Source organism: Zootoca vivipara, chromosome 17 (genome assembly GCF_963506605.1).
Source record: "Zootoca vivipara chromosome 17, rZooViv1.1, whole genome shotgun sequence".
In the NCBI taxonomy this organism is placed as follows: domain Eukaryota; kingdom Metazoa; phylum Chordata; class Lepidosauria; order Squamata; family Lacertidae; genus Zootoca; species Zootoca vivipara.
Window position 1 is genome coordinate 28876733 of NC_083292.1, and position 18444 is coordinate 28895176.

An 18444-nucleotide genomic window follows, 5' to 3' on the forward strand; every position below is an offset into this window, starting at 1 on the left:
TCAGGGTGGGGGTCCTTCACCCCATGGGCCCACCAGCTCCATCCATTTGGCTCACAAGACTCCCCCAAAAGAGAGGGAAAGGTGTAATAAATCACCAATAAAATCTGCTTCTACCTCTGGCTTGGCAACTGCAGGCTGGTAACATCGGCCTGTAGGAAAGCCACGTTTGGCTGGTGTCCGTTCTCTTGCCGGTTGTGCGCCAGGAAGCTCTCCATGAAATCCACAGCTGTGACATGGTGCGCCTGCTTCGCGAGAGCTGCTGTGAACCGGCTGACGGACAAGCAGGGAGAGGGAGGTCTTAGGCCTCAAACCCAACAAGCACATTTCTCCTCTACCCTTCCCCTCGTACCTGAAATGGGCAATAAACACCGGAGGGCTTGTTTTTGCCTCATTGCGTTGGCAGCACATTTTCCAGGCCATTTGGGGTTTCCCCCAGGGTTGAGCACAAGGAAAGGAGCTCTAGGATGTGCAAAGTTGCTGGAATCGACATAGCAGTTTCCAGCTGCTTCCAAGAGGTGTAGAACTTCAGGCCTGGGGGGCCAAATGTGGCCCTCCAGAGCTCTCTGTCTGCTGGGATTCTCCTCAAGGGCCCTGCCCAGCACAGGGATGTGGCCATTGGAATGTTGTTTAGAAGGGAATGTGGCCCTCAAGCTAGAAAAAGCTTCCCCATCTTTGCATTAGAGTGAAGCAGTTGCCACAGATGTCATAAGAGGGGGGTAGCAGCAATGTCGGAGAACAGAGGCATGTGGGAAATTGCAGTCAAGCATAACTACCGGTATGCATGAATGCTAGTTAGTGCATGAAGGGGTTAAGACCACAGAATAAGATTCCTAGAATCCGTTAGTTCACGCCCCCTCCTCTCTGATGAGGAAGTAAAGCCTTCTCTTCCTGTTTGCTCTCTCTCAGCGCCATGTAACTGATCAAGGAAGATGCGTCTAAGCAAGCTCTAAGCTGAGAGCACAGGTTTGAGCACAGGTTTCTGTATTTTCTACCCAAGAGTTTTCTGCCTGTGTTCTCCTTGCTGCTACTTGGATGAACCCATGAATCTGACCTTTGAAATGTTTTGTAAGTAAAAATTTTTAAACTTACTTAACAATGTGTGGTCTGTTCAATGCAAGAGTGGTAAAAATAGAGGGGCACTGTATACAAGTGGGCTAAATGGGATAAAAGGCTCTAACAGCATGTATTCCTAACACTATTCTACTGCTTGCTTTTGTGAATTTAAACTCTGCTACCGGGGCCCCTTTCCTGCTGGAGAATGAGTTTAGCCTCACGTTTTGAATCCAGGCACCCAGCCGATTCTTTCATTATACACATGTGGATCACAGAGATTCTATTTTCCTCCCACAAGACGGGTGTGCTCTGCAGCCTGCCCTGCACCCCCTAACATACCCTCCAACTCCCGGTAAGAAAAATCCGGGATCAGCAGCGGTGCAGCACCAGACATGCGTAGAAGTGACTTCCGGTGCCGCTCTGCCCGATTTCTGGTGCCCAGACATGGGCAGAGTGGCACCGGAAATCGGAGCTGCTTTGAAAATCCGGGGGAATTACGGGATATTTCGCCATTCGGGATAACAGTGGGAAACGGCTTTAAAAACGGGGTTTCCTGCGAAAAATGGGAGACTTGGCAGCTAAGCCCCCTAAGCTGTTTGCCATCATTGGGTGTGCAGGAGGACAATGCCCCCTCACCTGTACTTCAATAAGATTCTCTGGTTGGTTTCAGTGTAAGCATGTAAATTGGGGGTGGACTATCCTTCTCCTGAAGCCACAAATGATCTTAGGCCAGCTCTGAATGCCTCTGAACATGTACAAAATGCTCCCCCCCTCTTCCTAGTGAACAGCATAGCCAGCAAGCACTGGGGGCAAAACCTTCAGGCAGGCAATCTGCTGTCAGTTGTTTGGGTTTTCTTGGGGTAGTGGTGGTGAAATCAAGGTCCTCCCATGACAGTTGGCCGCCTGAGGCAAAGGACTCTCCCTATCTGCTGGCTGAGGCAGCTGCCTCCCTCTGCCTAATGGTAGAGCTGGTTCTGCTGGAAATGAAACAACAGGATTTGAGAAGTAGGATCCTCACCCTATGCCCGCTCCCAGTTCCAGCACGTCCTGTCCTTTCAGGCAAGGCAAGAGGGTAAGGATCTCTGGGGTGTCTTCCTGTGTGAGTTGCTGGGCCCCCGAGTCCAGCATCATTTCCTGCACAGAGGTGTTTTGCGAATGTTCTTCCCAGAACTTCCGCATCCTCGGGCGAGGCGAAGTTTCTGCTGCTGTGGGAGCAGGTAAGAAAGCAGTGGCTCATTTATTTACCCCAATTTTTATCTCCCCCCTTTTTTTGCCCTCCACCCCCAAGAGTTCGTCCTCCCAAGAACGCTGAGAGGGAGGGCAGGAGAGGAAGAGAATCATGGCTTCATGGCTTCATGGCTGAGGAAGGATTTGTACCCGAGTCTCCTAAAGAGAATATTCTCTTAACAGAAAGAGAATAATGGCAAGAATATATTATATTATCACAGAACTGTAGAATTGTAGAGTAGGAAGGGTCAAATCTGGTAACTTTAATCTAGTCCAACCCCCTGAAATGCAGGAATCTCAGAAGTATCTGTGACTGATGGCCATTATATTATATATTTCATAAAATGTATACACTGCTTGCAAAAACAACAACAACTAAGGAAAGACTTACAAAAGATTATTAAATCCCTCCTTTCTTCCAAGCTCCTCAAGGAGGGGGGGGGGCATATAAACGGTTTAGCCCCTCCCCATTATACCAGTGCTTTCCCCTCCCCCTGAAAAAATGTTTAGGAGTACTCTCATTTGTCTCAAGAAAATCACAATTTTATAGTTCAAATCGGGGAAAATAAATACAGTAAATGGACAAAAGCCCACCATTGGGGGGGGGCGGGTAGCAATGGAACTGACAATTCACTGTGCTAGAGAAGAAACTGGTCCATGAGCATAAAGGTAAAGGTAAAGGGACCCCTGACCATTAGGTCCAGTTGTGACCGACTCTGGGGTTGTGCGCTAATCTCGCTTTATTGGCTGAGGGAGCCGGCATACAGCTTCCGGGTCATGTGGCCAGCATGACTAAGCTGCTTCTGGCGAACCAGAGCAGCGCATGGAAGCGCCGTTTACCTTCCCGCCAGAGCGGTACCTATTTATCTACTTGCACTTTGACATGCTTTCGAACTGCTAGGTTGGCAGGAGCTGGGACAGAGCAATGGGAGCTCACCTTGTTGCAGGGATTCGAACCGCCAACCTTCTGATCAGCAAGCCCTAGGCTCTGTGGTTTAACCCACAGCGCCACCCGCATAGCCAGGATTTATGTTGCGGGGTGGTGGTGGTGGCCGGACACACCCACCTGCCCTGTTCCAGAACCGAGCGACCTGCAACGCGATTGGTCAGTTCGCCAATTGCCTCGCTAGAATGCGCTGCAACATCATCCACGTGACCTCAGCGAGCATTTCAGTTTCAAATAGTCTGATTGTTCATACTTTTAGTTAAAGTGTTTTTATTTATTTACTTGATTATATATATTTTTGGGCGGGGGAGCTGCCTCCCCTGCCCCCCCTCGCTATGTCCATGCACTTGCCTCATAGGATGTGGAAGGAGTGAGAGAGGCAACAACATCGTGCAAATGTGGAGAAGCAATGGCAAGCTTATGAGTTAGCAAGGGAGAAAGCGTGGTTTTTTGGGGGGGGGTTTGCAACATTTGAGGAAGGAAGAGACCTTTGGGTGGTAGATGGTGGTGATGCTGCAGGAAAAAGTTCACAGGAAAGGATGCACCAGCATCAATGCGCCCGTATGTGGTGCAATGGTTAAGAACCCAAGGCAAGAACAAGGAGTCTTTGTTCGGATTTGGGAAGCAGACAGGATTGAGAGAGGAGCGTCCCTTTGATCCCAGAGGCCAGAGGGCTTTGGCAGCAGACTGCTGGACAGAGGAGAGGGGATCGAGGTGAGAGGTTGAAACAGCAAAGAGGAGAAAACAGTTCAAACAAGAGACAACCAAGGTGTCTGCCGAGGGGACTTAGAGGACCCTCCTGAGACCTCAATTTCTTTAGTGAATTATTTGGGGTGAAGGTGACAGTGCGCCCTGTTGCCATATTCCAGGCTTCTCTCTCTCTTCTATGCCTTTGGGAAGCCAGGAAATAAATCCCACTAATTCTCATCTACCCTACATATAGTATTTGCTCCTGGATTCTTATTTTCGTTGCCTGGCTTAGGAACTGTTCCCTTCCCATCACTGTCATTTCTCTCCCCCCCCCCCCGGATCCCAAAATCTGCCCACCCAGGACAGCCCCACTCACGTCCTGCCATGGGGGTCAGCTTGCTCCTTCTGAATGCTTCCCTGTGCCCAGCGTTCTGATTAATCATTAATTGACAATTGCCCTGATAATGGGAGGGGCAGGCAATCGGCAGGATCACCAGTTCAATCCACCTGACCCCGCCTCTCATCCAGAAAAAAACGGGAGAGAGTCCCTGTGGAATTTCCCCCACTCCAAATTAATTGCCGCATTTAACCTGCCTTAGAAAGAGCAGTTGGAAAACCAGGCCATGAGCGCATCTAGTTTAGTACTGCCAACACGGACCTGCAGCAGCTCCCCTGGATTTCAGGCAGGCCTGTTTGAAGATGCTGAACCTGATACCTTTTACGTCCCACAGGAAGATGCTCTACCACTGAGCTTTGGAAAATTCCTCCATTGCAGGGGGTTGGACTAGATGATCCTCTAGGCCCCTTCCAACTCTTCTATGTTTCTAGTAGGGATACACCAGAGACCAGATTCAAATTCCCACTGGGTTAGGTAGGATTAGCTGTACCCTCTCTGTCTCACAGCCTAGTGAACCTACCTTGCAGGATTGTTGTGAGGACAAATGGCGTAATAAGGCAATGTCTTGGATCCTAGTTGGGCTGCTGCATGCAGAAGGTGATCACCCCCAACTCCCTCTTCAGCCTCTGGGCTTTGTACTCCCCAGAAATCCCCTCTGGATTGGGGAACTCTTCCCGCCTAAGGCAGCATGAGAGGCTGCAGCAGAAATTGGCAAAAATCGCCTCCCTTGGCCTTTTACTGGCAGGATCCCCGCGCTGTGCCTCAGTACCACCAATGGATTAAAAGAGCACCTACTTAGGACCCGAGATTAGATTCCTCTCCCACCCCTGGCGCTTCCCCTAAGAATTTCTCCTTTTGTGTTGTGCCTTTTAGATTGTAAGCTTGTAGGCAGGGGCTGCCTTGTTTTAGCTGAATGTTATGTAAGCCGCTCTAATGCGCATACAACTGCTCTGAGGTGCTCTCGGAGAAAGTGGGAAGGCAAGGGGGAGTTTAAGATGCAATTAAGGCAAACATCCAGGGGCGGAGAGAAATGTACCCAGGAGATGCTCCTTACTCAAACTTGCTTGCCAAAAAAAATAAAATAAAAAATCAACAACATGCCAAGAAAGGAAGGCTAGATTTCGACAAGCTAATGCTAAGGTTGCCTTAGAACTGAGAAGATAACAAGTTATAGGCAGAAAAATGCGCCAGGAATTTGAACAACCGAAGGAAAAAAGAAGATGCATTGTGGGGGAGTCAGGGTGCAAAGACAGTGATAAGTTAACAATAAGATAAGGGGTGTTTTGCAAGGAGAGGTGCTCTAGGTAGCCTTTGAGGAGTGAGCATCAATATGTGGCAGCTACTACAGATGGGCTCCTTGGTCTAAAAACAAGTTACCCCCACACTGTAGGGCAGGCATGGGGAAACTCAGGCCCAGAGGCCCAATGTGGCCCTCCAGAAGTCTCTTTCTGGCCCCTCATAACTCTCTCCGCACCCCACACTGGCACTGCACTCTAATAATGCCCCTTGCTTGCCTGGAAGGAAGCTAGAGAAGGGTGTGTGTGTGTGTGTGTGTGTGTGTGTGTGCAGAAACTAGCCTACCATACAAAGATAAAATTTGCATTCATTTCTTGCCTCTGGCCCCACTCCACTGGTATGTGACCTAGCAGGGAATTCAGCCCTCAGGCTGAAAAAAGAGCCTATGAAGAGCATGCTGGCTACCACTCCAGTGGCCCATCTAGTCCAGCTTCCTGTTTGCACAGTGGCCGCTCAGATGCGCTGATGGGAAACTTGCAAGCAGAACAGAAGAAGAAGAAGAAGAAGAAGAAGAAGAAGAAGAAGAAGAAGAAGAAGAAGAAGAAGAAGAAGAAGAAGAAGAAGAAGAAGAAGAAGAAGAAGAGTTTGGATTTGATATCCCGCTTTATCACTACCCAAAGGAGTCTCAAAGCGGCTAACATTCTCCTTTCCCTTCCTCCCCCACAACAAACACTCTGTGAGCTGAGAGACTTCAGAGAAGTGTGACTAGCCCAAGGTCACCCAGCAGCTGCATGTGGAGGAGCGGAGACACGAACCCGGTTCCCCAGATTAGGAGTCTACCGCTCTTAACCACTACACCACACAGCACAAGAGTGTTCTCCCCGCTGTGGTTTCCAGCAACTGGCATTCAGAAGCATTGCTGCATACCCTCCAATATTTTCCCAATGAAAATTGGGACGTCTTATTTCTTAATAATAATCATAATAATTTTATTGTTTGTATCCTGCCCATCTGACTGGGTTGCCCCAGTCTGGGCAGCTGGGCAGCTTCCAACACAGAAAAAAATGAAACAGTAAACATTTTTTTTAAAAAAAAACACATCTCTATTTAGGGCTGCCTTCAGATGTCTTCTAAAGGTTATATACTGTAGTTACTTATCTCCTTGGCTCAGGGGTTGCATAACTTCATACCCACCAACATTTCTCTGATAAAAATAGGGGCATTTTAAGGAAAAGTGGGACATTCCAGGATCAAATCAGAAACCTGTAAATCCAGGTTACTAGAAAGTAGGGACACCTGGAGGGTCCGTTTCCGCCTCTGACCATGGAAGCAGAGCGAGCCATTGATAGTCTTATCCCTGTTACGTGGGATCTGTTCCTTTTTATTGTACAAGATCTGCATTAATGTTAAAACCCGCTTAAGCCTGCAACCCAATACCTACTTACTTAGACTCATAGAATTGTAGAGCTGGAAGGGGCCACGAAGGTCCTCTAGTCCAACCCCTGCAATGCAGGAATCTTTTGACCAACGTGGGGCTTGAACCCGCAACCCTGAGGTTGAGAATCTGGTGCTCTATCCCCACCAACTGAGCTATCCCCACAATGCAAAATATGTGTCAGAATAAAGACTCATTGAACTGAGCAAGATTTACTTCCCGGTAGGCAATGTGGTGAAAACCACTTTTAATAGTTAAATAACACCTGTCTATACTGGTGTTATTTATATGCATTTGACCAATAAATGAAGTATTTCTGTGTTAAGAAATTGTGGTTTATATTTATTAACAGCAAAACATGACTCAGCAATGGTGTAACACTCTTCCCCCCTCTAGGAGCGAGGACATCAAACAGCAACAAGTTTAGTTTTAAAAAAACTAAAGGTGCAAGGGAAAAAAACACAAGAAAAGTTCTAGTAACTTATTGGATGCAATTATACTTTGGGTGGGGAGCCTGTAGACTTCCAGATGTTGTGAAACTACAAATCCCATCCACCCTGCTGGCAAATGGAAAGCCAGAACTCCAACCCTCCCCGTCCTTCCATTACATTTTCTTCTCTCTCTCCTACCTCGCCTAAGCACCTAAGACTAGAGTGTTGCTCCCTGGCTCCAGATTCCCATTCAAAAACCAGGATAGGACCCACTTCACCCACTTGCTCTAATAATTTTGACATCCTTGCCTTCTTTGGGAATACCTCCTGGCCCCGTTTGCGTCATCAAAGTTCTCCCAAAAGCCCAGCAGCTCCGGGAACCGGCGCTCAAGAAGGCTCGGGAGACGGAAGAAGGCAGCCTTTTACTCCGTTGCCGAACCTGCCCCTTTCTTGTTCCTGGAAAAAGTGACCCAGGCAAGATAACCCTGACTGGTCTTCTTCCCTAACATGCAGTGGCTCCTGTGAAGAAGGACCAGGGGTTAAAGGGCGCCCAGCTTGACCCATAAGCTCCTCCTTCTTGCTCTGGGGGATACTGTAAGTTTCCAGCCTCGCCGCCGCAGCCTGTGAGGAATCGTGAGGAAAAGGGTTGCGGTTGGGTAACTGGCTTCTCCCACCGGGGACCGGAGGGTGGGGCAGGTTCTTTTTCTTCTTCTTCCCAACGGGAATGGGGGGCGGTGGGACCGCCGGGGGGGACAGGGGGCTGACAGCCTCTGTGGACACTTGGACCTTGACGTTGTTCTTGAAGCGCTGGCGCCGGGTGCCAACGTCCTTGTGCAGCGTTCCGTCAGCCGGCGGGGAGGTGGGAATACCATGGGATCTGGCGGGTTGTCCGCAAACCAGCTTTGCAGAGCTCCCCACCTGGGTGCCGGTTGTGGGGCCCTTGCCCGTGCCGGAAAGAGGCACCGGCGGAATAGGCCTGCTGAAGTCCTTAGTGTTCAGGGATGAGCTCCAAAATTCTGGGGGGCAGGGAATGAGGATGAAAAAGAGAAAGAACAGGCCGCGTTAAAAGAGCATTTGCTGGGCGCTCAAAGCTCTAGCCTGGCTATGATTATCTTTGTCAGGCCAGAAAAAAAGAAGAAGAAGGTGGAGATGCAAGGGTTGTGGTTGCTAGGCAACCACTGGGAGAAAGCTGCATCCATCAGTGACTAATATTGTTAGGAAGCAGTTTTATACTTGAGCCACATCTGCACCTTTGTATTTAAAGTTGTACTGTACCGCTTTAAACAGTCATAGAATCATAGAGTTGGAAGAGACCACAAGGGCCATCCAGTCCAACCCCCTGCCAAGCAGGAAACACCATCAAAGCCTTCTTGACATATGCCTGTCAAGCCTCTGCTTAAAGACCTCCTTAAAGCCTCTGCTTAAGCCTCTGCTTAAAGACCTCTGCTTAAAGGCTTAAAGTCACGGCTTCCCCTCAAAGAATCCTGGGAAACTGTAGTTTATGGTTGCTGAAACACTTCCCCTCAAAAAGCTGCATTCAACAAACTGCAGTTCCCAGGATTCTTGGGGGAAGCCATGACTGTTAAAGAAAAAGAGAATAGAAGCCGTGAAAATCTCTCGAATGGGTAATTCTAATGTCTATTTATATACAAAGAAAGTGAAATGAACTTAACCTAACCTAAAAGTGCCTGACGTCAAACTATGAATACTAAACCTAAATGAGAATTCTCTGAGAAGGGAAATACCTTAATGACAGACTTAAATAGGGGTTTTCTCGAGTGAAATTAAATTAAATACCTGAAAGTAAGTAAAACTTACAAACTTAAATAGGGATTTTCTAGAATGAAATTAAATTAAATGAATATGAAGTTAAATAAACCTGACGGGTTGCCAGCTAGAGGGGTCCCTTTTCACTGAGACTATCAGTTTCCTCAAAGGAAAATGGAAAAGAAGTTTCAAAACCTAAATTCATAATCATTCATTGTCATACTCGGGAAAGGTTTACAAACCTGAGTTATAAACCCCCCCCCCAAAAAAAGGAGGGGGGGAAGGATCCCACTTAAATCATATTAGCTCGAAACTTAGGCTAAAGTAGTTCTCATGATGTGGATACTTCTAAAAGTCGGCAATGACCTTCCTGGGGGGAAGCCATGACTGTTAAAAGAGGCATAATATGGCTTTCAATGCAGAAGTGGCCTTGATCAGTAATGTTTCTTGGGGGATCATCGGGCTGGATGTGGCCTTCCAGACCTCTCTGTTTGCCCTTTGGGAGTCCCCCAGGCCTTGCCTCTGACTTCTTGCCCTGCTTCGCAACCCCCTTGAGTGTCTTTTGCCTGGCTGAAAACCTGCCCAAGAGCTCTTGCTTGGATGGAAGTCGGGGAGGGCAGGTATCTCTGGAAACTTAGCCGACTGTAGAATGAGTTGCTCCACCCACTTTTCCCACTGGCCCCGCCCACTTTTGGTAAGTGGACCTCAGGAAGGAATGCAGCCAGTGAGATGGAGAAGGTTCTCCACCCCTGACATCCCCTGTCACTGAGCTGTGTAACCCCCCCCCCCTGTCAAGGAGCCTAGGAAGTTAAAAGCCAAGCAGGTGAGTGTGGGGTGCAGAAGTGGGGTTGCTGTTCAGGGGTTTGGTGCTGAGGGGAGATTTCAACACTGAGCCACTCACCAAGCCCCAAGTGAGCGATGGCCTCCAGCTGCTGGCAGGATGAGGCCTCCCAGATGAGCAGAGGAAGGCGCAGAGAGAGGGGGAGGATGTCCCTTGGGTGGGGGGGGAGGGAAGAAGAGAAAGTTTGTCAAAACTCGGCCAGAACTTTGAAGAAAAAAACCATGCACTTGGAAACCAGTAACCAGAACGTTCAATTTATATCTTTTGCTAAGCGGCAAATCATAGAATCGTAGATTTGGAAGGGATCACAAGAGTAATCTAGTCCAACCTCCTGCGGTGCAGAAATCTTTCATCCAACATGGGGCTGTGGGCGTAGCCAGGATTTTTGTTAGGGGGGGTAGAACCGATGTGATTTGGTCAGTTAGTTAAGTATTTCTATTGTTTTACTTGATGGGGGCAGCTGCCCCCCTTGGCTACACCCATGACTGGGGCTCGAACCCACAACCCTGAGATTAACATCTGGAGAGTCACTCCCAACACCTGGAGGGTCACAAGTTCCCCATCCCTGGGCTACACTGACCAGCATTCCAGAGTTTCAGGTGGTGTCTTTCACAGTCACACCTGGCCATACCTGCAGAGATTGTGCTCAACCCCTGAGCCTTGGCACTTCCCCCAAAAGCTGACACTTTAAATGAAAATGGTCAGATAGAAGCCCTAGACCAGGCATCCCCAAACTGCGGCCCTCCAGATGTTTTGGCCTACAACTCCCATGATCCCTAGCTAACAGGACCAGTGGTTGGGGAAGATGGGAATTGTAGTCCAAAACATCTGGAGGGCCAGAGTTTGGGGATGCCTGCCCTAGACAATTCACTCAAGGACCTTCTCCCCTCACACATATACCATATTTTTCCGTGTGTAAGACTAGGGTTTTTTTAAACCAAAAAAATAGGTTTAAATTTGAGGCTCGTCTTAGACATGGGTAGTGCTGAGGGATGTTTTCTTAATTTGGAGCCCCCCAAAATAGTCTTATACACGGAAAAATAGGGTATATATACTGTATTCAGGAGTCTCAGTTGTAATCGAACCACCATAGGGGATAATGATGGTCTCCAAAGAGGTGTCAGGGGTGGTGGGTCACAGGAGGGGTACTTACGGGGTTGTGCAGTAGGAAGCAATAAGGTGCAGGAGGCTGGGGAAGGTCAAATCTGATCCCTCTAGGAAGATGACTGGAGAACATAAGAAATGGATGGAGAAAAGTTAACCCTGGGCCAGAGTTGGGACGAATTTCCTCCCCAAAATTCTCCTTCCATGAAAATTATTCCCAGAACACTTGAATAATCCCCCCAAAATTATTCCCAGAACACTTGAACAACCCCCCCAAAATTATTCCCAGAACACTTGAATAATCCCCCCCAAATGCAGGGCAAAACGCAGGCACCACCCTCACCTGCCCGCTCCTGGCATAAGCAACAGGTCGTCACAAAAGCCGGCGATGAATCGTCAGGGAGGCGTAAACACAGGACTTGACATTGCCGCGTATTTGATCTCCGCACTAAAAATGTCTGGGAGTGGGGAGGAGGGGGACGAGAAGCATGAAAGCAGGTTAAGACGATAACAAGGACACAGAGACAGCAACATCAATAGGTGGGAAGAGGTTCCAAATGCTAACTTTTTCAAAAAATGCAAATAGAATATACTAAGAAAGCATGGCTGCATTTGGATTAATAATAATAATAATAAATAATAATAATTTTTTATTTATACCCCGCCCTCCCCAGTCAAAAACCGGGCTCAGGGCGGCTGACACCAACAGAACCACAATAAAACATAAAAACAATTAATTAAAATACAGATTAAAATACAGTATTAAAATTTAAAGTGCAGCCTCATTTCAAGTAGGCCATAAATCCAAGCCATGAGGGAGAAAAACACAGGGGTCAGGCTGAGTCTAACCCAAAGGCCAGGCGGAACAGCTCTGTCTTGCAGGCCCTGCGGAAAGATGACAAATCCCGCAGGGCCCTGGTCTCCTGGGAAAGAGCGTTCCACCAGGTTGGGGCCAGTACTGAAAAGGCCCTGGCTCTAGTAGAGGCCAATCTAGCCATCTTATGACTCGGGATCTCCAGAATATTATTATTTGTGGACCTTAAGGTCCTCCGCGGGGCATACCAGGAGAGGCGGTCCCGTAGGTACAAGGGTCCCAAGTCGCATAGGGCTTTAAAGGTCAAAACCAGCACCTTAAACCTGATCCTGTACTCCACCGGGAGCCAGTGCAGCTGGTAAAGCACTGGATGAATGTGATCCCGCGGCCGGGACCCTGTAAGGAGCCTCGCCGCGGCATTCTGCACCCGCTGGAGTTTCTGGGTCAGCTTTAAGGGCAACCCTGCGTAGAGCGAGTTACAATAGTCAAGCCTGGAGGTGATCGTCGCATGGATCACTGTGGCCAGATCGGGGCAAGAGAGGTAAGGGACCAACTGCTTGATGCGGCGGAGATGGAAAAATGCCACCTTTGCTGTGGATGCAACCTGCGCCTCCATGGAAAGGGAGGCGTCAAAGGTTACACCCAAACTCTTGACAGAAGGCGCTGGTACCAATTGAGCCCCTGCAAAAGATGGGAGTTGGCCCCCCAACCCCATGTCGCCCCGACCTAGCCAGAGGACCTCTGTCTTCGAAGGATTTAGCTTCAGTCGGCTCCCACGTAGCCATCCAGCCACAGCTTCCAAGCACCTGGTGAGTGTGTCCGGGGCCGAGGCAGGGCAGCCGTCCATCAACAGATAGATCTGGGTGTCATCAGCATATTTTTTGCGGGTGGGATGCTGGTGTTGTAAATTTCCTGTATGAGCGAAGGGATTCTATGTGAGGCCCACTCTGATTCTATGGCCACGAGGAATTCTGGGAACTATAGTTTAAGTTCTTAAAGAAATGGGAGTGCCTGATCACCTCATCTGTCTCCTGAGAAATCTCTATGTAGGACAAGAAGCTACAGTTAGAACTGGATATGGAACAACTGATTGGTTCAAAATTGGGAAAGGAGTACGACAAGGTTGTATATTGTCTCCCTACTTATTTAACTTATATGCAGAATTCATCATGTGAAAGGCTGGACTAGATGAATCCCAAACCGGAATTAAGATTGCTGGAAGAAATATCAACAACCTCAGATATGCAGATGACACAACTTTGATGGCAGAAAGTGAGGAGGAATTAAAAAAAAACCTTCTAATGAGGGTGAAAGAGGAGCGCGCAAAATATGGTCTGAATGGGGTCACGAAGAGTCGGACACGACTAAATGACTAAACAACAACAACAATAGTTTAAGGGTGCTGAGAGTTGTTAGGAGGCCCCTATTCCCCTCACAGCACTACATTTTCCAGAGTCGCCTGTGAAGACGGATTGACTGTTAAACCTTCTCACTTCTGTGGAAATTGAGACATCCAACAGGTGAAGCTGTCTCCCTCACAAATGCCTTCCTACACTGCAGCCTGAATTTCAGACAGTCTCATGCTTCCTGAATGGAAAGGAGCCTCTGTTGAAAGGGAAAGGTTGCAGCCCAAGCCAGTGGGGAGTATGCAGTGGGGTCACTCAGAGTATGCTCAGAAGCACTATTCTCATCACTCCTATGCTCTAAAGTGGGGTGCTAATGATGAAACCCTGTCGATCCTCACCCCGGGAGGTTCACGCTGAAGGATGTGAAGTGCAGCGGCCGAGTTGATGCCGAGCTGGAGCCAAACCGGCTGAGTGATGCGCAGTCGTCCCACGAGGCTGATGCTCCGGGGGGAGGCCACCGCCCTGTGCTGTGGGTTGGCATAAGGCTCGGGATAGTCGTAGATCGGGTTCCGAGTCATCCTGAGTGGGAACAAAAACCTCCCCTGAGTCCAGCGTGAGGAACTGAAAGGGGTGCAAACGACAGGCAACCCAAGAGACCTGCGCTGCTTAGCATGATTTTACTTTATTCCGTTTCTTTTTTCTAAGTTTTTAAAAATTTGATTTTACAAATTCATTCACACAAATGTTATTCTTGCAAAAGTTAGAATTTTAACACAGGATTCTTCCAAATCCTACGACTTCCCTCCTCCCCTCTGTGGGTTCTTTAAGTCAGTGTTTCTCAACCAGTGTGCCTCCAGATGTTTTGGGACTACAACTCCCATCATTCCTGACCACTGGTCTTGCTAGCTAGGGATGATGGGAGTTGTAGTCCCAAAACATCTGGAGGCACACTGGTTGAGAAACACTGCTTTAAGTAACCTTTTCTACTGCATATTATAAATCCATCTAGTTTACAGTCCTCCAATGTATCCAAAGTCTATGTGTCATTGCAAGAGTTATTTAAAGCCTGCCAAAGAGCTCAAGTGTTTACAGTAGTGGTCTTTCAAATACAGTCTATACAGTGGTACCTCGGTTTAAGTACACAATTGGTTCCGGAGTCTGTACTTAACCTGAAGCGTACTTAACCTGAAGCGAACTTTCCCATTGAAAGTAATGGAAAGTGGATTAATCCATTCCAGACGGGTCCGCGGAGTAGTTAAACTGAAAGTACTCAAACCGAAGCGTACTTAAACCGAGGTATGACTGTATTTGCCCCATTTTCTGTTGAAGTTTTGGTCTTCCTGATTTCTGATTTCCCCGGTCAATCTTGCCATCTCTGCATAGTCCAGTAATTTCATCTGCCAGTCTTACTTTATTCCATTTCTATCCTGGGACATCACACATGTTGGGAGGAGGCTGCAAGGCCTGCTGCCACCACAGGGGGGTCCCGCGAGGCCTGCCCCCTCAAGATTGGCGGGGGCTCAGCCTTGTCCCAACTTACTTTGAGGGGTGTCCACAAGCCCACAGATTTGGTGCCTATGGCTTTCGAAGCACATTTGAAGCACATGTTTCCCCCTCAAAGAATTATGGGCGCTGTAGTCTGTTAAGGTTCGCTGAGAATAGTAACTCTGCGAGGGGTAAATGGCAGCGCCAAGAATTCCTGAGGGAAAGAATGTGCTTGAAAGGCGGTGCTGTGTACACATCATTTGAGTGTATACTTGTGGCTGAAATGTGATAGAGGACCTGGGATGTGGGAAGCTGTCTTGCATGGTGTTTAAAGGCTGGTCCGCCTAGCCAAGTATATTGTCTATGCTGACTCAGTGGCAGACCTACATTTTGGGGGCCCTGAAGCTCGAACTGTCCTGGGGGCCCCTTCGCAACCAGCAACGAGATCTGGGTCACCACTGTTACCGTCTTCAATGGTGTTGTTCCACAACAGGTCACCACACTTTTATAACATTGGTGCTAAGGTCTCAAACTTGTTGAAATATAGACAACCACAAAATTAGTCAATTCGAGTTGTGCGACTCAAATTGGGTCTACCAGACCCACATTTTTTAAAGCAATGTGAGCAAAAGTCGCATCTGGGGCCCCTTCAGGATTTAGGCTCTCTGAAGCTTAAGCTTCATTGGTTTCATAGTAGATCCACTCCTACACTGGCTAGCAGCATCTCTCCAGCAGAGAAAGGTCTTTCCCAGCCCTACCGAGAGAGAGAGAGAGAGAGAGAGAGAGAGAGAGAGAGAGAGAGAGAGAGAGAGAGAGAGAGATCAAAGGGGGGGGAGTTGAGAGGGAAGGATATCTGACAGGCACCAAGGAAGGCCTATGGACATATGTGTCTGAAGGAGCGTCTCCACCCCCATCATTCTGCCCGGACACTGAGGTCCAGCACCGAGGGCCTTCTGGTGGTTCCCTCGTTGCAAGAAGCCAAGTTACAGGGAACCAGGCAGAGGGCCTTTTCGGTAGCAGCACCCGCCCTGTGGAACGCCCTTCCACCAGATGTCAAAGAGAACAACAACTACCAGACTTTTAGAAGACATCTGAAGGCAGCCCTGTTTAGGGAAGCTTTTAATGTTTAATAGATTGTTGTATTTTAATATTCTGTTGGAAGCCGCCCAGAGTGGCTGGGGAAACCCAACCAGAAGGGCGGGATATAAATAAATGATGATGATGATGATGATGAGGATGATGATGATAGTGTGTGCCCATGGCTGACCACATTATATAGCCCACCAACTTGGACCAATTCATGAAAGATAAGGAAATCAAAGGCTACTAGCAGCCACAATGGCTATTTTCTTCCTCCACTGTCAGAGGCAGTATGGCTCTGAATGATGCAAGTTACTGAAAATTGCAAGTGGGTCTTGCTTCGGATCTTGCTTTTTGGATTTCCAGATGCATCTGGTTGGGTACTGTGAGAACAGGACGCTGAACTTAGATGGGTCTTTGGCCCTTTTTATGTTACAGTAGATGGAGAAACAGCTCAGCCCTATGCGTTTTATTTTCCATGCTCTGCAGAAATCCAACAGGTGCAGATTACTCTTGTGTGGAAATACAAGGAGCACCTGTTGAGTTTCTGCAGCACTGGGGTGTGGGTCACACTGTTTCTTTATTTCTAAGCACGGGAGCATGCCAGGGAGGGGGAAAGTTGCCACCCTCTGCAGAGACGCAGCTGGATCGAACATGAGCTGCAGGCGGGAGCCATCCTCGAGCTGTTACAAAACACAGCGGGGGCGAAAGAGGAGAAAGTAAGGCAGGCTATGAATCAGCTCCGTGGCATGAGAAGCTGCAATTTGGAGACGGGAGGAGCACAGCATTGAGTGGATCACTTAGCGGCTGCCCTGCCCCACAGGGGGGAGGAGAAGCCTGTGGAAATGGGCCTCCTGCTGGGGTGGGGAGAGCTAACCCCTTTGTCTTCACCCCCAACCCGAAACAAAGCTGAAAAAGCTTCTTAGGGCAGCTTCTCACTTTGGCTTAACCCCCTTTGTTCCATTTGCCATCTCTCCCACCCACAAACAGTCCCGATGCAGACTGCAAGTTCCTTAACCACCATCACATGTATAAAGCACATGGCATTTTCCATGTGCTATCAATACATTTTTTTTGACAATAAAATAAGTTGGTTTCCTGACTGCAGGCTCAGCCATCTAAAAGGCATGGCACAGAAGGAAAAGGAATGAGGAGGGAAGAGGAAAGCAAGCATGGGAACAGGGGGATGGAAGGAGTCTGGTTAAATCTCCCCCAGCTATGATAATTCTTGCTTGTGGCTTTCGTTTAGCTAGTTTGGCAGCTCACGGGAAAATAAAAACAGCAAAAATAAAATGCGTAAAAACTGCTTTGAAATAATAGCAATTAAAAAATCAAGGAAAAAATGAAATGGGCAATGTAAATATCATAGAATCATAGAACTGTAGAGTTGGAAGGGACACTGAGGGTCATCTATTCCAACCCGCTGTGATGCAGGAATCATACATGACAGAAGACAGCTTCTGGCAGTTCCCTCACCGTGAAAAGTGAGGCTACATGGAACCAGGCAGAGGGTCTTCTTGTTAGTGGTGCCTGCCCTGTGGAACGCCCTCCCATCAGATTTCAGGGAAATAAACAACTACCTGGCTTTTAGAGGGCATCTGGATGCAGCCCTGTTTAGGGAAGTTTTTAATGTTTGAAGTTTTATTCTGTTTTTAGTGTTCTGTTGGGAGCCGCCCAGGGTGGCTGGGGAAACCCAGCCAGATGGGCGGGGTATAAATAATAAAATCATCATAATCATCATTAATGTGTGAAAGAACTATATTTCTTAAAGACACAGCAGTCTCCCCTGTGCCTCATTCCCAAGAGCCCTGTAATCTTGCTCCTGCGCAGCAGAGATTGGGGTGACCAGCAACAAGGGTGTTAGAAGTGAGGTCTGTGTTTCCTAGAGGAAAAGGCCTGAGAGCAAAAGGGTGCCTGAAGTCAAAACAGTGAGAGTTCTGAATTGCAACACTCCTTGAGCAGTTCCAGGGGGTGGACCAGCAGGAGCTTGTAGACCTGCCAGGGCCCCCAACCCCACACACTGCAGCTCAGAAGAGACCTTGATGACTGCTGGCAATTCATAATAATAATACTAAGCAGTCATCAAGGTCTCTCCTGAGCTGCAGTGCGTGGGGTTGGGGGCCCTGGCAGTTCTACAATGTCCTCTTCTCGAAAGACCCTCCTAATGTAGCCAATAGGAGTTTCCTCTCCCTCCTAGAGAGAGCCTAATTGTGTCACAAGCAGGGGAGGGGGGGAAGGTCACACAGGTAGGGAAGGGTTAATCTTTCTTTCTCCAGCTATGTCACACAATCCCCAAACACACACACACACCCGCCTCACATAATATTTAGGGGATTTTGGGGGTGGGGAGGAACCTATCAGATCCATCTGTTAGAATGGATCAGGCTAGAACTGATTCGAATCTCTTCTCAGCCACCCATAAAGCCCAGCGGGTGACCTACCTGATTCGGTTGTGAGGCTAAAATGGGGAGGGGGGCAAACCACCTTGAGCTCCTAGTGAGGGAAAGCAAGATATACAGTAGGTGAAAGAAACAAAAGAAAATGAAGTCTAACCTACCTCACAGGGTTGTTGGAAGGTGGGGGGGGGGGCAG

The 18444-nt window shown here is 48.3% G+C and overlaps 1 protein-coding gene across 2 annotated transcripts in view; it reads right to left on the reverse strand.

Moving 5' to 3' along the window:
* The window catches only part of RIN1 (Ras and Rab interactor 1), a 38686-nt gene that overhangs the window by 18107 nt on the left and 2135 nt on the right, over window positions 1-18444 (reverse strand). Inside the window, exons 2-7 of one of the 2 annotated variants that reach the window (XM_035098236.2) lie at window positions 13686-13866; window positions 11471-11585; window positions 11177-11249; window positions 10084-10175; window positions 2072-2258; window positions 115-270 (exon numbers count right to left, since the gene is read on the reverse strand). In XM_035098236.2, the coding sequence (XP_034954127.1) occupies window positions 115-270; window positions 2072-2258; window positions 10084-10175; window positions 11177-11249; window positions 11471-11585; window positions 13686-13865 (803 nt within the window). In that variant the 5' untranslated portion in view covers window position 13866. Of the gene's footprint in view, window positions 1-114; window positions 271-2071; window positions 2259-4292; window positions 7795-10083; window positions 10176-11176; window positions 11250-11470; window positions 11586-13685; window positions 13867-18444 lie in introns of those variants that run through there. The other variant, XM_035098237.2, reaches the window with a different exon arrangement.